The sequence below is a fragment of the Chrysochloris asiatica genome, unplaced genomic scaffold (genome assembly GCF_000296735.1).
Source record: "Chrysochloris asiatica unplaced genomic scaffold, ChrAsi1.0 scaffold00386, whole genome shotgun sequence".
Classification (NCBI taxonomy): Eukaryota; Metazoa; Chordata; class Mammalia; order Afrosoricida; family Chrysochloridae; genus Chrysochloris; species Chrysochloris asiatica.
In genome coordinates this window covers 1,680,214-1,697,137 of record NW_006408904.1, presented here as the reverse complement: position 1 = coordinate 1,697,137, position 16,924 = coordinate 1,680,214, and the positions used below count along the sequence as shown (strand labels likewise).

The window sequence follows — 16,924 nt, the reverse complement described above, 5'->3', positions numbered from 1 at the left end:
CCCCTGCCTTCCTCTCCTTTCTCCCGATCAATGCATATTTGCAAAAGGATTAAGCCACAGATTTAAGCGCCGAGAGCCCATTTCTGCCTTGCAAAGGAGACCGGACTGAAAAATCAAAAGCCAGCTCTGATTTCTTTTCGCCAAGTGGGAAGGTGGTTTATTTTTTCTTGCTTTTTGGAGTCAACACCCTTCCCCACCAGCCCTTATCCCCACCCTCACCCCGCAACCCCTTCACGCCCCCCTCCCCCTCCCCGCTCCCCATCCTCCCACCATCCTCTAAAGAGGCAAAGGGATTTTTTTTTTTTTTCTTTTGGTGCTCTTTTTTCCCCCTTCCCTGTTTATCCTGAAAAGGATTTGAAGACAGCTTGACGGATAAAAAGCCTCGGTGCTTCCCAGGAGCTGAGCCGAGGAGCAGAAGAGGAAGAGCCGGGGGCTGCCGTTGCCTTTGGAGATGGACGAGCAGCCCAGGCTGATGCATTCCCATGCTGGGGTCGGGATGGCCGGACACCCCGGCCTGTCCCAGCACTTGCAGGATGGGGCCGGAGGGACCGAGGGGGAGGGCGGGAGGAAGCAGGACATTGGAGACATTTTACAGCAAATTATGACCATCACAGACCAGAGTTTGGATGAGGCGCAGGCCAGGTGAGATGGAGGCTTTTCTTTTCCTTTCTTGGGGTTTTTTTGTTTTTCTCCCTCTCGCAAGGGGAAACAATGGGAACCGAATCACCACAGCGCTTTCTTTTTAAATGTTATTTCTTTTTCCATTTTGGCAAGCAACTACATGGCGGAGGAGTATAATTTAAGGGAGCGTTGTTATCGAAAGTGTAATCGCCCATGCGGTGATGTGGCTGTGTACATAGAATTATATGCATATATATGTAGTGTGTGTGTGTGTGATTATAGAGATATTCATATATATCCACACTAACACAGGAACGACGAAAATGCTGCCAACTGATCCAAAAGCGGCCCTCGGCACTTTTTACTGCTTTAACAAAGTATCAGCGAGAAAGCAGGATTGTCAAGTTTTGAACAGCATTCCATGCTTCCTTGTTGAGGGACTCCTTTTCTTACCAAATAAATTGTCCCAAGAACACTTTATTCGCAAATTGAGTTGACTCCTTGCCAATCCAGCGACTTTTGATTTCCTCTTTTGACTTACCACTCAAAAATTAATTTTGATCTTAACCCCCCCACCCCCCTTCTCCCCCTGGCTTAAAAAACAACAACAAAAAAAACCCAAAACAGGGCATTTCTTTGTCAGTAGTTGTCAGCTATCCAGATCATATTTTGCATTTACTTAATTCTATTTCCCCAAAAAAGAGAGAGAAAAGAAAATGTTGCTTTTAGACGTATTTGTTAGTTTAAAGAGACTCAGATGTTTAGTTTAACTTTATTGTCTCTTAATTAGAGTTGGTTTCCTAACCTTCGGTGACACCGACTGCAGTGTATGGTCCTTTAAAAAGGGGTGGGTGACAAAAATCAAGCATGTTCCTTAACCCATGCTTCCTTCAGGGCTACTTAGAATGCAACTAAATAGAAACGGAAGCATGTGTGAATTTTATGTAGTTCAGGACGTAGGCCTTGGAGATCTGCATTATGGAAACATAATAAAGAAGCTGTGTAGGTTCTCAACTTAAGTGACCGTCACTGCTATAGTTTTGCACTCTAGGATTTTACAGAAAATTCCCTTTCAAAATAAAACACGGTCTAAATGGCAGTCCACTAACAGCTTACAGAAGCCCTGTCTGCGATGAAAGAATTTAAAAAATCTAATGACCGTGTATGTCTCTACAGTTACTCAGCCTTGTTAAATCTCAGAAATATTTCTTTTAATTCTTTTAAACATACACACACAAACCCTATACCTCAAATTAGTTAGTTAGATGAAGAAGATGTCATTATATGTATCCGTGTGTAAGGGGGGAAATAGTTTGAGTTGAGAAAATGAGACAGAGCAGCCAAAAGCATGGATGTTATGAATTACAGCCTTATTTTAGCTGGGAGCACATGCAACATGTAAACTGAAAACTACTGAGGTTTATGGGTGCTTGAGAACTTGGAACTGTTCAAAAACTTGACCTGTTATAATATATATATATATATATATTTTTTTTTTTTTAAATGGGGAAAAGCTTCAAATTTTAAGTGAAAGATTTCCCACTGACAATTCTCTTTAGAATTGGAACAGATTTCTCCATTATGTTTTTCCAGAAAACTGCACTCAGACATACCAATAAACTGGTTTAATAACAAGTTTGTGAAGTAGAGAGGTGGTCCGGTGGAAATGGATGTTTCTGATGTTTCATCCCTCTCGGTTCTGTGAAACTGAGGCCAACTCTGGATTGGTGGAGGTAGGGGTTCACCCATTTGGTGGGCTCCTAGCTGAGGGAGGTCAGAAACAATTTTGGGATAAGAAAATTTTCTATTTTTCCTCTCTAACCCCATTTCTATGCTGTGGAAATGTAGTATTTCTATAAAGCCACACTAGAATTTTTGTTTGCACTTGGGCCTATGTACAAGAATACAATTAATGAAAACTATTTAAAGATCCCAAAAGAGATCTTTAGTACATTAAAGAAGTCTCCCCCTACACCCTCACTCTCTTTCACCCCACATTAAGAACTGACCAGATGACCACCTGGCTTTTCTTTTTGGTTAAACAATGTAACTCTGCTTAGCAAATACTGTGGGGGGTTTTCACTTTGCCCAGGCACACCTTCTTTATTTGCTAAGTAAACCATTACTATTTTAAACAGAATGTGTCTATTTTTTAACTTTCAAAGGAATTAAAAAAGAATTGCATGTGTTTTAAGTGCCAGGGGTTCCCTTTATCTTCACACATTAATTTTAGTTAGTGAACAGAATTTCTTTAACTACTAATAGCTGATATGATCAGCATTTTGCTTCCAAAACAATATCCTTCTGCTAAGTGGTTCTATATAGTAAAATAAAGGAAAAGGTATTGTTTTGTTCCTCAAGTGCATTCTGAATGCAAATACACACACAAGAACCAGGTAAATCACTAATCTAAAAGGCAGAATTGTATTTATTCCCTGCCCCCCAATGGGTGCAAGGTTCTAATTGTAAATAATTGAATTTCAACACCTGCAAATAAGCGATGTGTGCACAAGAGGCATAATGTGAACACAGAGAAATGAATTTATTCCCCATATGGGTATGTTTGCCCCTGGCAATGCATTTCCATACTCTTTAACTTGGGGACTGAAAATTTTATAAATTGACAGTTCTACTCAGAAGACCTTTCAAGCATCTTGTGTTTATGAGAATACAGGGGCATCTGCGGAATGAATTCGAACACATGGATGAATTAAATTTGAAAACACACACATACAGACCGAGAGGCAGACAGCTCCTAGGCTGTTGTGGTTTGCATAGATTAGACCAAACTGTTAAACCCATGCATTTAGCTCTGCTGTATTCATTGCCCTGAGTGGGTTTAGGAATTCCACTTTGATTAAACTTCTTTAAAACAACAGCAATTCAAAACTCAGCCTAAATAGGCATAATTTAGGTTAGTTCTACTCTGGAGTTAAATCCTTGCTCTCTCCCAGCTAATTAACATTTCTTTTCTATGGTCGGACTCTGTATATTAAGTCATAAAATAATTGAGCGTGCCGCAGAGTTATGCTGGAGATACAATTTTGGCTAAATGTTCAGTTTTCCCCCCTGTGTATTATCAGCAGTTTGATCTTGAAAGTCCACCTAAGCTATCATGTTATTGTTTTTTTTTTTCTTGCAGAAAACATGCTTTAAACTGCCACAGAATGAAGCCTGCCTTGTTTAATGTGTTGTGTGAAATCAAAGAAAAAACAGGTAGGAATGAGATTCCAACATTTAAGCTTTTTCTTTGGCCAATTTCATCTCTTAACTAGTAATTGCTAACTCATTATTATTAAAATCTCAGACTAAGTGCTATCAAGGTTGATCCTGTATTCCAATAGGATGCCTTTAGCCCTGCTTCCTTTAAAAGAACGCACCGTCTCTTTGACAGTTATCAAACATTACTGGTTTATTTTCCTTAACTATTGCTGGCCTACTTGAAATTGGACCTCAAATAGAGGTACTGAAGGGAAATTTAGAAAATCGTGTACCTTTGGGGGAAAATGTGAAAGTAAAAGTCCATATCCTGAAGGAATATCATTTTGCCCCATATTTAAAACTGTAATTTTGGAGTTGGGCATGAGAGACTGAACTGTTTAAAGTTTCCTTTTCTTCCCTCCACCCCCATAATTACACAAAGCGACAGACTAGAGGTTTAACGCAGAGTGTTGACAAATACCTTTGTGGAAAGCTCTCTCTGTAGCATGTTAGGTTATCGGTACTTGAGTGCCCTGTGATTTTATAGCAGGCAGAGTGGTTGGCTTAAGCAGCAGTGAATGCCAGGAGATCACTCATTCTATTGTTTTTCTACTTTCTAGACCTTATATCGTGGACTAACACACTTACAACACATCCCAGGAGGGCATTTAAATTTTAAAGCAACAATTAAAAAATAGCAGTCATCAATCAGAGGTGTTCTTAAACAACAGATGCTCTGGGAAGGACATTTAGCAACATCCTCTTGTTTGTTTATTTTAATCCTTAATTTTCCAGAGTGGGTAAATGTCTGTCTTGTAAGAAGAAAAAATGAAAAAGGCAATCTGAAACGGGGCAGAAAGATGGGAACAGGAGGTGATTATATAAAGCTGTAGCTTTGAGCCGCGCAAAGTACCTGACATCCTATTCATTTATTTATTTTTTACAACAAGGAGTGTAACAGTCAATAATTCATATCGAAACCATATAAGCAAGGGCATGACATGAATGAAAGTGACAATAAATATGATTGCATGCCCAGTTGATATACATTGATAGTTACACATAAAAACAGAGGGGAGAGGGCATACAGGGTGGCTCTCCTTTTGAAAAGTGACTGTGGGTCTCTTTTGAAAAATAGCTTCAAGATGTGACCATTGATTGGATATGTAATTACTCGGGCCTTGAGGTTTACATAAAATTAGTCAAAGCAGTGCTTTTGTGAGTGTTGTTTGTGCATAACACCCCAGACAAAGCACCTGAGCAGTGATGTGCCGACTTCTAAGACCTCCAGGTTGTATTGCCAGAGCCTAGCCTTGCTGCAAAGCTGCTATTTGAATTATTTTAGAGGTGAGACACCTTTTAAGAGATTTATGGATTGTGTATGTTCAAAAATCAAAAGAGCGTTTTCAGTTTGTCACACTTTGTAGTTTTTTTTCTTTTCTTTCCTTTGCTCTTTCTTCTCATTAGTCTAGAGCAAGAACCGTAAATGTGTGTATATTTTTTCCTCATTTCTCCTTTTTTCTTTTTTGATCTCAGATGCTTGTTTACCCTGAATATTTGATTTGTTAAAATTTATTTCCAAACTAGTATCGGTTCTTGCTGATTGTGATTCATACTATGTCAAATCAAAATGTAAAGGCGTTTGTGATCACCAGACTAAAAAGTTTATTTTAGAAGACAGTTTATCAGAGTTGTATTGAAAGGAAGCCTGTTAGTCCACTTAAATGTACAATGTGGCCAAGGTGCTTAATTCCAAGCTCCTAATTAAAGTCTACTGACGCTGTAGATCAAAGTGGGGGTGTGTGATGGAGGTCCGGTCAGATGTGGGTTAAGAGTTTGCTCTGTATTCATATTGATTGAACTATAGTAATAGGAAGTGGTAATATTTGGTCAGAATAACATTTTTAAAGTTCACTTTTAGGTTGGGTAACATTTTATTTTTTAAATTTCTGTCGCAACATTTCACTTTTGGAAAATTATGTGTTTACTTTTTTTTTTTTTTTTAATCTAAATCAGGTATTGTGTGCTGTTGCTAGAATAATGTGTTTTTTCAAAAGTGTTTATCAAATAATGTAGATCTAAAATGATAAGAACCATTGCCCCTGGGTATTTCAGGGGGAAATCACGCACACATAGTTTTGGATTGATGGTACTGCTGGGTATGTATTGGTGGGGGATAAGCCTAGTTCCCCTCATCTACAATTTGTATGTTGGAAGGATTGAGGGGAAGGATAAAACCGCTCATGGAATGTTGAGTGCTCCGTGTTAAAGGTAGGAGTCAACTGTAGCGTGTGGAAAATAACCCTTTGATTCTGAATTCAGCTTGAGTACTTCGTTATTCAGTATCTGCCGAACCCTCATTCTACGTGCAAGCATATCTTCCACTGGTTGGTGTGTCAGAGGAACAAAGTGTCTGTAAAAGTTGCTGGAGTATTCATTTCCCCCTCACCTTTTAAATACAGAGCTAGTGGAAAGATGGCTTTCATGATCAGCTCACCTACATTCCTTCCCTGTTTGGGGACATTTTCCTATTGGTACTTTCAAACCCATTTTATTGCATGAGTGTTCTTGAGCGGTCTCAAGGACTGTCTGGGTTACTTGGTTTGAGGTAGGCTTTGCTTTGTTTGACTGTTTTCTAACTCAGTGCTCACACTTTTTTTCTATCTCAGGCCTCACCTAGGTGGTGATAAGAAAGGTGGACTGTGAGAGGAACCACGGTTGTTTTGTTCATGTGCTGCTTATGTTATTTTATCCTTTTTCTTTTCTTCTTGATTGAAAATTGTTTTCTAGAAGACTCAGAAGTAAATAGGATAACAGTTAATATCGTCTCACCAACCTTTTGGAACTTTAGAGAAACATATATGTACATAACATGCGAAGTGGGCAGTACCATCTAAATTAGAGTTGATTGATGGGTATTTAAGTCAGAACTTGCTGTGGGGATATAGAAAAAAGAAGAGGAATCCATGTTTCTTGCTTCACAGTGTGGGTAGTTTTTCTTCTGATACCTTTTTTTGGCTTTTTAAATATTTTTTTTTCCTTTTAATTTAAAGAAAGAATGCCAGCAAAATGTTCACTTGGCAAATCTCAAGCAGCAGCAAGAAAAACCCTGTCAAAATCTACAGCAATGTGCATTTCAGATGTGACTTTTATCTGTTTGCTCATTTTGGGAACGTAGATATTGAATTTAGGACTTCAAAGTAGTTAATGTCACATTTTCTTTTCTTTCTTTCTTTTTTTTATTTTAAGAAGCATTTCTTATCTTCTGACATACTAGTGGTAGGATGGGATTGGTGGGGTGGAAGAAAAAGGTCGAAAAAAGTCAAACATAATTGCATTTCTTAAAAACACCTTGAACTGTTCTTTGTTTTGTTTTTTACTTCTGTTTCAAAATCATGCAGGATTAATAATTAAGAAATGATGAAAAAATAAATAAATTTAAATTGAGTGCCAGGAGAATAGTTATAGCTAGCAATGAATAGCTACACTTGTTTTGAATAGTTTTTCATTTTAGAACGAAGATCTATATAGGGTACATTCAGCCAGTTTTTCTCTGTTTATTATCTGTGCTGAAGTCCACCCGAATCAAATCATTGGAGGGAGGTTAAAAAATTATTATTTTGCTTCCTTAGCACCCTTTTGTTTTCTCTCTTTCTTTTTCTTTCTGTCTTCAATTAACATCCCCATCACAGAACTGTAGTGTGTATGTGTGTGTGTTTAAGTCTACTACTGTATTTCACTTTTGACATCTTCCCTTATTCTTGCCTGCCACTTCTTTTTAATATAGCAATTATGTTTGGGGTATCTACTTCTCTCTTCCTTCTTGAAAGCATTGGAGAATAATTTGTATGAGTGTGTGTGTGTTTGTATATTCAAGTGGTGGTCGTAGGACATTATGGAATGAGGCTGTGTATTATTGCAGGGAATTCATTCTGAGGATCTTGGGCTTTAAGCACAGAACAGGAGTGAAATAACTAAACAATGCAGAGCCACTCTGATATGATTCCTTTTAGGGTTGAAATGGTAGGAGTGAGTGTTTCACAGAAATTCACTAATGGCAGACAAATATGCAAACTTTTTCTTGCTTGATGAGAGAATTCAAGTATTTGGTCTCAATTTAATTTATTAGGTTTTTTGCTCTAAAGGGACTGACTAGTGAGAGAGAAAAGAGAAGCAAATGAAGGGAAGTTACAAGCCAGTTTTACCTGAACACTTCAGGCACAGCACCGTGCAAAGGCAGAAATAATGTGATTAGCTATGTATTATTTATTGTAACCTAGATATAAGCTATAGATTTACACTAATAAGATCCTCTTTGTGACACAATACGAGATGAGTTTACTACAAGCAGAAAGTGTCCCTTCTTTCCATTTTGTACAATTGATTTTTGGAGGCGGATTTTGGAAAACTTTGGTATTTGAGATGTGGGGAAGAAGGTGCAAAGAGCAATTTGCACGTAGCTGCCAGAACTAGATTTCTGGAAATTTGCTATAGTTTGTCCTAGGAATGAGAGGCGATAGACGGGAAAGCTATGCATCTGTGATGATTGGAAATGAGAGAGTTTTGGGTCAAACTGAAGACTTTGGGAATAAATATGTGAAAGGCAAAATTCAGAGAGAAGCTTTCAGTCAGTTAGGGAGCTGTGAGGTGTTTGGAGGGTGCTGGGTCCAGCAGACTGTGCTCTGGCCCGAGAGGGGAGCACTGTCTGCTGTGTATTAACTTATTGCTAGTGTCCAGGCTTTCTGTTGATACTCATGAACGTTTGGTTTTTATTAGCAAAATTGTAACAATCTCTCCAAACAACCAAATCCAAACCTAGACATTGACTATTTTCAAATTTGATAGCATTTAAATTTTATTGAAACTCTTTTGTAATCCATGGTACATACAAATATCACTTATATTTCCCACCTCTGGGTTTCCTTTGGAGGCTTATTTTCCCGATGTATTGTGTATGCTGGTGGTGTGGTTGGGACTTGTGTAAATGCATGAAACAGAAGGAAGTTTGCTGGTGACATACTGCTGTTTGAGAGTTTATTGTATGAGATGATGCAGGATCTTGGAGGAGTGGTTGCATTAAAACTTTTGTGTCTGTGTTTCTGTACAGTGAAATAAGGTTTATAAGTATATGCGTGGTTTCCTGTGTGCTGTTGGGAAGGGGCAGTATATGAAATTATGTAATACTTAAGTGAATATTTTTTTCCATGCCTGATTCCACCTGTCCTACCAACAGAGTTCAGTGGGACACATATGTCCCACTTGATAGCAAAAATTTACTGTACCCAACAATTATGTAAAAAAAAAAAAACACTCAATAATTCAGCATGCATTCCACTAGGGAGAAAGCAGATCTACAAAATTATACACACAAAAAATAATTTAGTAATGACAGGGTTTATAGCATAACGCTGGCTTCTTTTGAAAAATAGTTTAATCTGCAAGTCTTAGAAAAGCTTGTCTTTAATTTTGATTTCAAATCTCCTAAAAAGGATGGCTATGTTTTGTTCTTAGTGAAGTGGACCTAAATGTACTTTTGTTGTTTTTTTCCTTTTATTTTAAAAGAGTTTTATCGCAAAACATCCTCATGTTAGAGGCAGTGACTCAGGTCCTGCTTCGAGGACCACTCTTAATTCATTATAATACGAACCTGAGAAACACCTCTGCCATTTGCATTGTCATTTCAGTCTAAGTTTCAGCCAAATACTCACTGCCATTGAGTCAAATTCAACTTATAGTGACCCAGTTGTTGTTGTTGTTGTTAAGTGCCATTGAATGGGTTCCGACCCATAGCAACCCTGTACAGGGTTTCTGAGGATCTAAGTCTTTACGGGAGTAGAAAGCCTCATCTTTCTCCCGTGGAGTGGCTGGTGATTTCGAACCACTGACCTTAAGGTTCGCAGCCCGATTCGTAACCACTACGCTACCAGTGGGACAGATAAAATTGCTCCTTAGAGTTTCTGAGACTGAGGCTGGTGGGTTTGAACCACTGACTTTGCAGTTAATAGCCCAGTGCTTAACCCACAGCACCACTATACACCTTTCAGTCTAGGTTTTTGATGTTATGTGATGTCAAATTGGTTCTGACTCATAGTGACCCTCTATAGGCTTTCTGAGGAGCAGCTGGTAGGTTTGAGTTGCCAAACTTGTGGTTATAGCAGTCCAGTGCTTACCCTATAGCACCATACCAGGACTCCCTTAGTCTAGGTTTGTTGTTGTTGTTAAGTGCCATCAAGCTGGTTCTGACTCAGTGACCCTATGTAGAGGTTCTGAGGCATAGCTTGTGGGTTTGAACCACTGACCTTGTGGTTAGCAGTCCAGGACTTAGCCTACAGTGCCACACCAGGACTTCAAAACCATGCCACAAAGCAGGTAGTGATGTTGTAAGCCCAAGAACCTCTTCCATCCTTGTGAAGGAGATTGCTAACCTTCTGTTCTTTCATACAACACTAGTCTAGGTTAGAAGAAGATAATCATGGGTCTCTCCTGGTGTGGTACTGTAGGATAAGCACTTGACCCCAAGGTCAGTTTGAACTGCAAGGTCAGCGGTTCAAACTCACCAGTCACTCCTTGGAAGCCCTATACAGAGTTGCTATGAGTCGGAATCAGCTCTGTGACGCTTAAAAATAATCCCTAACCTTTATTGTAATGCTGTGATAAAGAAATACAGAAATTGATAAATCAAATTAAGTGGGGGTTTCATGTGTTGTTTGCAGAGTGCTTTGAGCTTCCTTTGAGGGAATCATACAATGTATGGTGTTTTGTGGCTGTGCTGTATAAGTATAAGATGGAGTATTTTCTATAATACATTATCTCAGGGCTCATGCATTTTCATTTCACAGGCTACCATTGTGTTAACTTTTTCAGGGCACAGAAACATTTCCACTGGTTGATAATTCGGTGGTGATGCCATGTGGGATCTCCATGAGTGGGAATGAACTATATGGAAACCAACAGCAACAAGAGTTAGTAGGATGGATACCCAGTGTTCTCTCATGAAGAGAACTCTCTGGTTGCATCTTTGCCCTGTCTGCATCTCAGAGATGTCATTTGTCAGTACTTGGAAGAGTACTGAGGCAGAGACTGGCATAAGATTATAAACCTAGCTCCCATTATGTTACAATAAGGTCAGTAGTGACTTACCGTAGATCTTATCTCTGACAGCTGTCTTTCATCCTCTCAATTATTAGTGGAAATCAAGATTGCAATGGGTGAAAAAAGTCATCCTTTTTGGCAATCTTTGAAAACCCTATACAGGGTCTATATGGATTGGAACTGACTTGATGGCACTCAGAGTACATTTAGTTGTAAGCTGTTGTTTCAACCACATCTCCCATTGAAACTTCTATTCTTGAGTGATTACTGGTGGGCACCTCACACCCTATACAAGTTCTGTTTATACCACTAAGAAGTGATAAGACCATAGGCCAATTACTTAAAGAACTTTAGGAGAAATTATAATCCATCCACTGCCATCATAGCAACTTTGTACATGGTTTCTGAGACTGTAAATCTTTTCAGGAATAGAAAGTCTCATCTTTTCCCCTGGTGTAGCTAGTGGGTTTGAACTGCTGAACTTGTGGCTAGAAGTCCAGTGCTTATCCTACAGCACCACCAGGAAGTTATAATAGTCATGGTTAGGGACATGTTCTTTGCTGCTAGAGTACCTTGGTTTGTGTCCGAGATCTGCTACTTCTTAGCTGTGTGACTTTATTCAAATTACTAAAACACTCTGTGCTCATTTTCCTCATGTGTACAATGGAGATAATAATGGTAATTATCTGAGAGGGTTGCTATAAGGATAAAATGAGGTAATACATATAAATTATAGTACCTGGCATTGAGTAAACAGACAATTCTGTTAGCTTCTATTATTTCTGGCCCTGTCTTCTTATATTAAAAGGAGAGACTTGCACCAGATGGTCCCTAAAGACAGAGCCAATTCCAAAATTCTGTGTGATTCTATGTTGAAAAGATACAAAACTTGCTGAATTTAAGATTTGCTTTCTTTTTTTCTCTTGCCATTCTCGTAATGTGAGAATTAGCTATATCCTGGCCCAATGCAAGAACTAGTTTGGGAGGAGAAGAAGAAGAAGAAAAAAAAAGAATGTATAAGAACAGAGACAAAGATTTTTAATTATCCACAAACAGGACAACAACTTTAAAATGCTAAAAGTGCATATAATAGTGATGACGTTTTCTTAGCATCAGCAACTGAGGAACTCGAGATGTTGTGTAATCCTTGTTAAAAATATTTTCTCTCTGAAAATATGTACACTATCTATTCAACATGCAATGTTTCAGAGCAGGAAGGATAATATAAAATGACCTCTTTTTGTCTTCCTAATATGTTCTGATATCTTTCTCATAAGGACAGCATCAGTACATAGTACGTTTATTCCTTTTTATTTCAGAAAAAAAACAGCTTTATTAAGATATAGTTCATATATTAAAAAATAAAGTTCACCCACTCAAAGTATTATACAGTTTTGCAGTTTTTAGTATATTCACTAAGTTGTATAATTATCACAATTTTAGAACAGTTTCATTATCCAAAAAGAAACCTAATGCTCCTTACTACCAAATTCTCTTCCCCTCCTATATCCAACCAGTGTTGTTAAATGCTGTTGAGTTGCTTCTGACTCATAGAGACCCTGCATAGGGTTTCCGAGGAGCAGCTGGTGAGCTTGAACTACCGCCCTTACAGTGCAAACTGACCTTGTAGTCCAGCACATTAGCCCACAGTGCCACACAGGATTCCATATCCAACCACGGGCAACCATTAATATACTTCCTGTTTGGTTGAGTCACCTACTCTGGAAATTTCACATAAGGAGTTCATACAATATGTGATGTTTTGTGTTTGGCTTCTGTAAGTTTTTTCAAGATTCATCCATTCTGTAATATGTCAGAATTTCATTCTATTTATAGCTGAATAATGTTGCATTAGGAGTCCTGGTGTGACCCTGTGGGCTAATGTGTCAGACTGCAAAGTCATTTGAACTGCAAGGTTGATGGTTCAAGCTCACCAGCTGTTCCTTGGAAACTATACCAGGTCGCTATGGGTTGGAATCGACTCCATGGCACTTAACAACAACAATAATGTTGTATTACAGACTCCTGGTGTGGTGCTGTACGATCAGCACTGGGCTGCGAACCACAGGGTTAGCAGTTCAAATCCATCAGCAGCTCCTTGGAAATCCTGTACAGAGTCGCTGTGAGTTGGAACTGACTGACGGCAGTTAACAACAACAACAACAACAATGTTCTATTATATGGATATATATTCTATTTTGTTTATCTGTTCATCAATTGATGGACATTATGGTTGTTATGAATCATTCTTCTCTGAACATTTCCCATACAAGTTTTTGTGTTAATAATATTTTCATTTTTGCCTGGGTAATATGATCAAGCTGTGTATGACATCTGAGAAACTGCCAAGATTTTCCATTGTGGCTACAGTAGATATATGCTTAAGCCAGTGACACTTCAGTTCAGCATTCCCAGCATCCCATTCATCCAGCCTTTTCTTTTCTTTCCTTTGATTCATACTTACTTTAAGAAGTGTGCATGATTAGGATTTATGTGAAATTTCTATTTGCATTTTGGAAAAACTAGGTCAAAGGTTTGACTCTCTAATGTTGGAATTTCAGGTGTCAGGTTTCTGGAAAGGAAGGTATTTGGGAAAAAGTATAGAACATTTTCAAAACAGCAACCTGAGTTCAAATCCTAACTTTGTTGTGTGCCCTAGGTAGGCTTTTTGATTGAATAGTTTCCTCACCATTGATAATACTACCAATTACGTAGGGTTGTCTTGGCCTTGTGGCACAGTGGGCTAAGCATTGATAATACTACCAATTACGTAGGGTTGCCTTGGCCTTGTGGCACAGTGTGGCAGCTAAGTTGCTACCACAAAGTTCAAACCCACCAACCACTATGAGGGGAAAAGATGAAGCTGTTCTCCCAGTGACTTATGTTCTTGAAACCCCATGTTGTTGTTAAGTGCTGTTATATCAACTCCAACCCACAGCAACCCTGTGTAGGGTTTCCAAGGAGCAGCTAGTGAGCTTGAACCACCAACCTTGCAGTTCAAATGACTTTGCAGTCTGACGCATTAGCCCACAGCGTCACATCAGGATTCCTGAAGCTCCATAGTGTCACTTATAAGTCGTAATCATCTTGATGGCAGTGGGTTTTGGTTTGGAAGGGATCTCATAAGGAAGTGAGTCCTGTTGTTACAAAGTTTAAGTGTTGGCTGCTAACTAAAAGATCAAAGGGTTGTAAAATGAAAAATCAGAGGTTCAAATCCATCAGCTGTTCTATGGAGGAAAAGACCTGGCAATCTTAAAGATTTCAGACTAGGACATCCTATGGTCAGTTCTATTGTTTCCCTACAGGCTCCCCAAGAGTTGGAATCCACAAGGCAACAAAGCATCTCTTTCTGGCAGGGACCTCCCACTACACCTTCTGAGGTCACTGCTGGGAGCTGGGATGGGATGGGATGGGTCCCTGTTATCTCTTTCCCTGTCTTTTTCTGTTTTCACCTAACTCTTCATTTAATGCTTTGTTTCTTTATCCTTAACAAAATCTGGAATGTTGCCTAAAATAGAATGAGTAGGTAGAACCAACCACCTTGCTGGGTTTTTGTTTTTGTTTTCTTTTTTACTACTAGAACACAATGGAACAAGTACAGGTGTGATCAAAGGTTGCTGGACCTGGGGTCATGAGTCCTAAGGTTGAACGTTGAATTTTGTACCTGTTGTTGTTGTGTGCCATCAAGTCAGTTCCGACTCACAGTGACCTACTATATAATGTTTTCAAGGAGCTGCTCATGCTTGACATTAGCAGTCTCGTGCTTATCCTACAGCCCCACACCAAGACTCCTTTGTTGTTTTGAGGTGCCTTCCAGTTGGTTCCAACTCACAGCCCCCCTGTATAGGGGTTCTAAGGAGCATCTGGTAAGTTTGAACTGCTGATCTTGTGGTTCAAACTGACTCTGTAGTCCAGTGCTTTATCCCACAATTTTGAGACCACCATTTAACCTCATGGTTTCAAATTTCCACATCTATGGAATGGATGACTCCAGAGAGCCACTAATATGACCCCATAGTCCATGGATCATGTGTCCCAAGATGATCCCTGCACAAACCATGGCTCATAAGAGGGAAGGCAGGTGGAGCAAGATGCAAAAGACAATTATTTTTCATTGTTAAGGCAGTTCTAGTTTATCCTGTGAATCTTTACATCTTTTAGCTGGTCATGTAAAACTAGTTATGGTAGCATTGAAGTTATTTCCATTATTCAATTTGAATCGGAGAAGGCAAACTGGGAGGGAAAAGAATTAGTGGAATTTGTTTTTCAATTGTTCAGCATCCCATGTAGAAGTCCAGTTGCAGTTTAATCCGGGTTCAATTCACTGCTTTGAGTGACTGAATGCAAGTGTTTTCATACAGTGTATTTGTAGCCATTGGATTTTAAAATGGAAATCACTTTTGAAAAATACAAAGGTTAGAGTATAGAGTGGCAGGATTGGAAGTGTGCATTATTGCTTTGTGAGTTCATAAGGTATAGTGTGGAAGTTTGGAAACTTGGGTGTGGATTTCACTTTGGGATTGTAGAGAGTTACCTGTTCACTATCTGATTCTGCTGAAATAATGAAATAATGCCTGTTTCCCTCCTACCTGTCAGTGGGTCTTCTGGAAACTTAAACTGAGAATATTTTACAAAGAAGTTTGAGTTACCCGATTAGTACGTGTGAAAGAAAAAAATTCTTTATCTCTCTTGCTTTGAGTCAGGGTTGAATCTGCCTGCAGGTTAAAGGAATAAATTTACCTACTGGCAAATAGGGAGAGTCCTCAGTTGTTTTTCTGAGAGCTTTAGGTGATTTGGGACCACTAATGTTGTTACTGTACGAGAATCTTTCTTATAATTACCATTGTTAATAGAATTGAAACTTTACATTTATCTTTTGTCCTTAACAAAGAAAGCCTCTCAGAGACCCTAATGATGAGCCCAGCCTACACCCATTCTGAAAGGCACTCTATGATTTCAGAGTGTAGACGTTAATTCCTTTCTACAGAATTAGTATGCTAAGGCTCTAGGGCCATGCACTCTGCTTACATTAATAAACATTTAAACACAAAGCGCTGGCTACACAAGCACAACTTTCCTTTCTGTGGCTCCCTGTACTAGGGTGCCTGTAATCCTTAACCCCTTGTGAGAGAAATGCCTGGGTGGGTGTGGGTGGGCGGTGATGCTGTGCGCAGCACGGAATATAAAGGCTGGAGAAGTAAGCACATCGTGTGAGGAATAAATTAAGGCAGCTTCGTTCTGGGGCCAATTAAGGGGGAAAAGCTGGATGGGGTGGCATGTTCGTTCAGACTAGATGGAAAAGTGAAATCTGAGTCGTCTGGAAGGAGTTAAAAAAAAGGTGCATCACAAAATGAAACTTTTGGAACTTGAAACAAAACAAACAAAAAACTGGTAAGGAACAGTGGAGCCGGGTAGCGAGCCACATGGCCTTGTGCTAAGGACCAAGGCCCCTTTTAGACAGGATAATAACGCTGTGAGCTGGGCCTTGGTATACCCGCGCTTGGGTCTGGCCGCAGGACCCCGCATAATTAGCATTTCAGAGGCAGAGACTGCAGCGAACCTGCGTTCAAATCTGTTGACTTCACCATGGGGCTGATTCCCCGCAAAGCTGAGGACGCTCCAGCACCGGATCGCCAGCTGCGCACTGGGGCCTCGCTCACGCTCCCGAAGAACCCCGGGCCCCGAGGCTGCGCTGCTCGCTGGAATAGCTGCCTGGGCAAGTGCGGCAGGGAGAGGTGGCCCAGCCCATCGCTGGCTCCAGCTTCGAACCCCTGGCTCAGGCCACGCGCCGCTGTGCATGGTCCCACAAGCCAAGTATACCCCGAGTGGGCTTGCTAGTGTTTTCGCCACATTCCTTCTCGTTTCCTTCCTTGCCGGGATGCCCTAGGGAATCGCGGGCATTCTGTCCCAGCTGAGACCTCTTGCTCTGGCAAGAAGCTCTCCCACTCCAATAAATCCCTCCTCTGCCACAGCTGAACCTGCACTTTCTTTTAAAGACTGGTAATGAGAG

The 16,924-nt window shown here is 39.8% G+C and overlaps 1 protein-coding gene across 2 annotated transcripts in view; it reads left to right on the top strand.

Annotated features, from left to right (window-relative positions):
- The first annotated feature begins 307 nt into the window (after window positions 1–307).
- Window positions 308–16,924, top strand: part of PBX1 (pre-B-cell leukemia homeobox 1) — a 385,369-nt gene continuing 368,752 nt past the window's right edge. The window contains exons 1-2 of one of the 2 annotated variants that reach the window (XM_006876513.1): window positions 308–642; window positions 3,764–3,837. In XM_006876513.1, the coding sequence (XP_006876575.1) occupies window positions 452–642; window positions 3,764–3,837 (265 nt within the window). In that variant the 5' untranslated portion in view covers window positions 308–451. The remainder of the gene's footprint in view (window positions 643–3,763; window positions 3,838–16,924) is intronic. The other variant, XM_006876514.1, reaches the window with a different exon arrangement.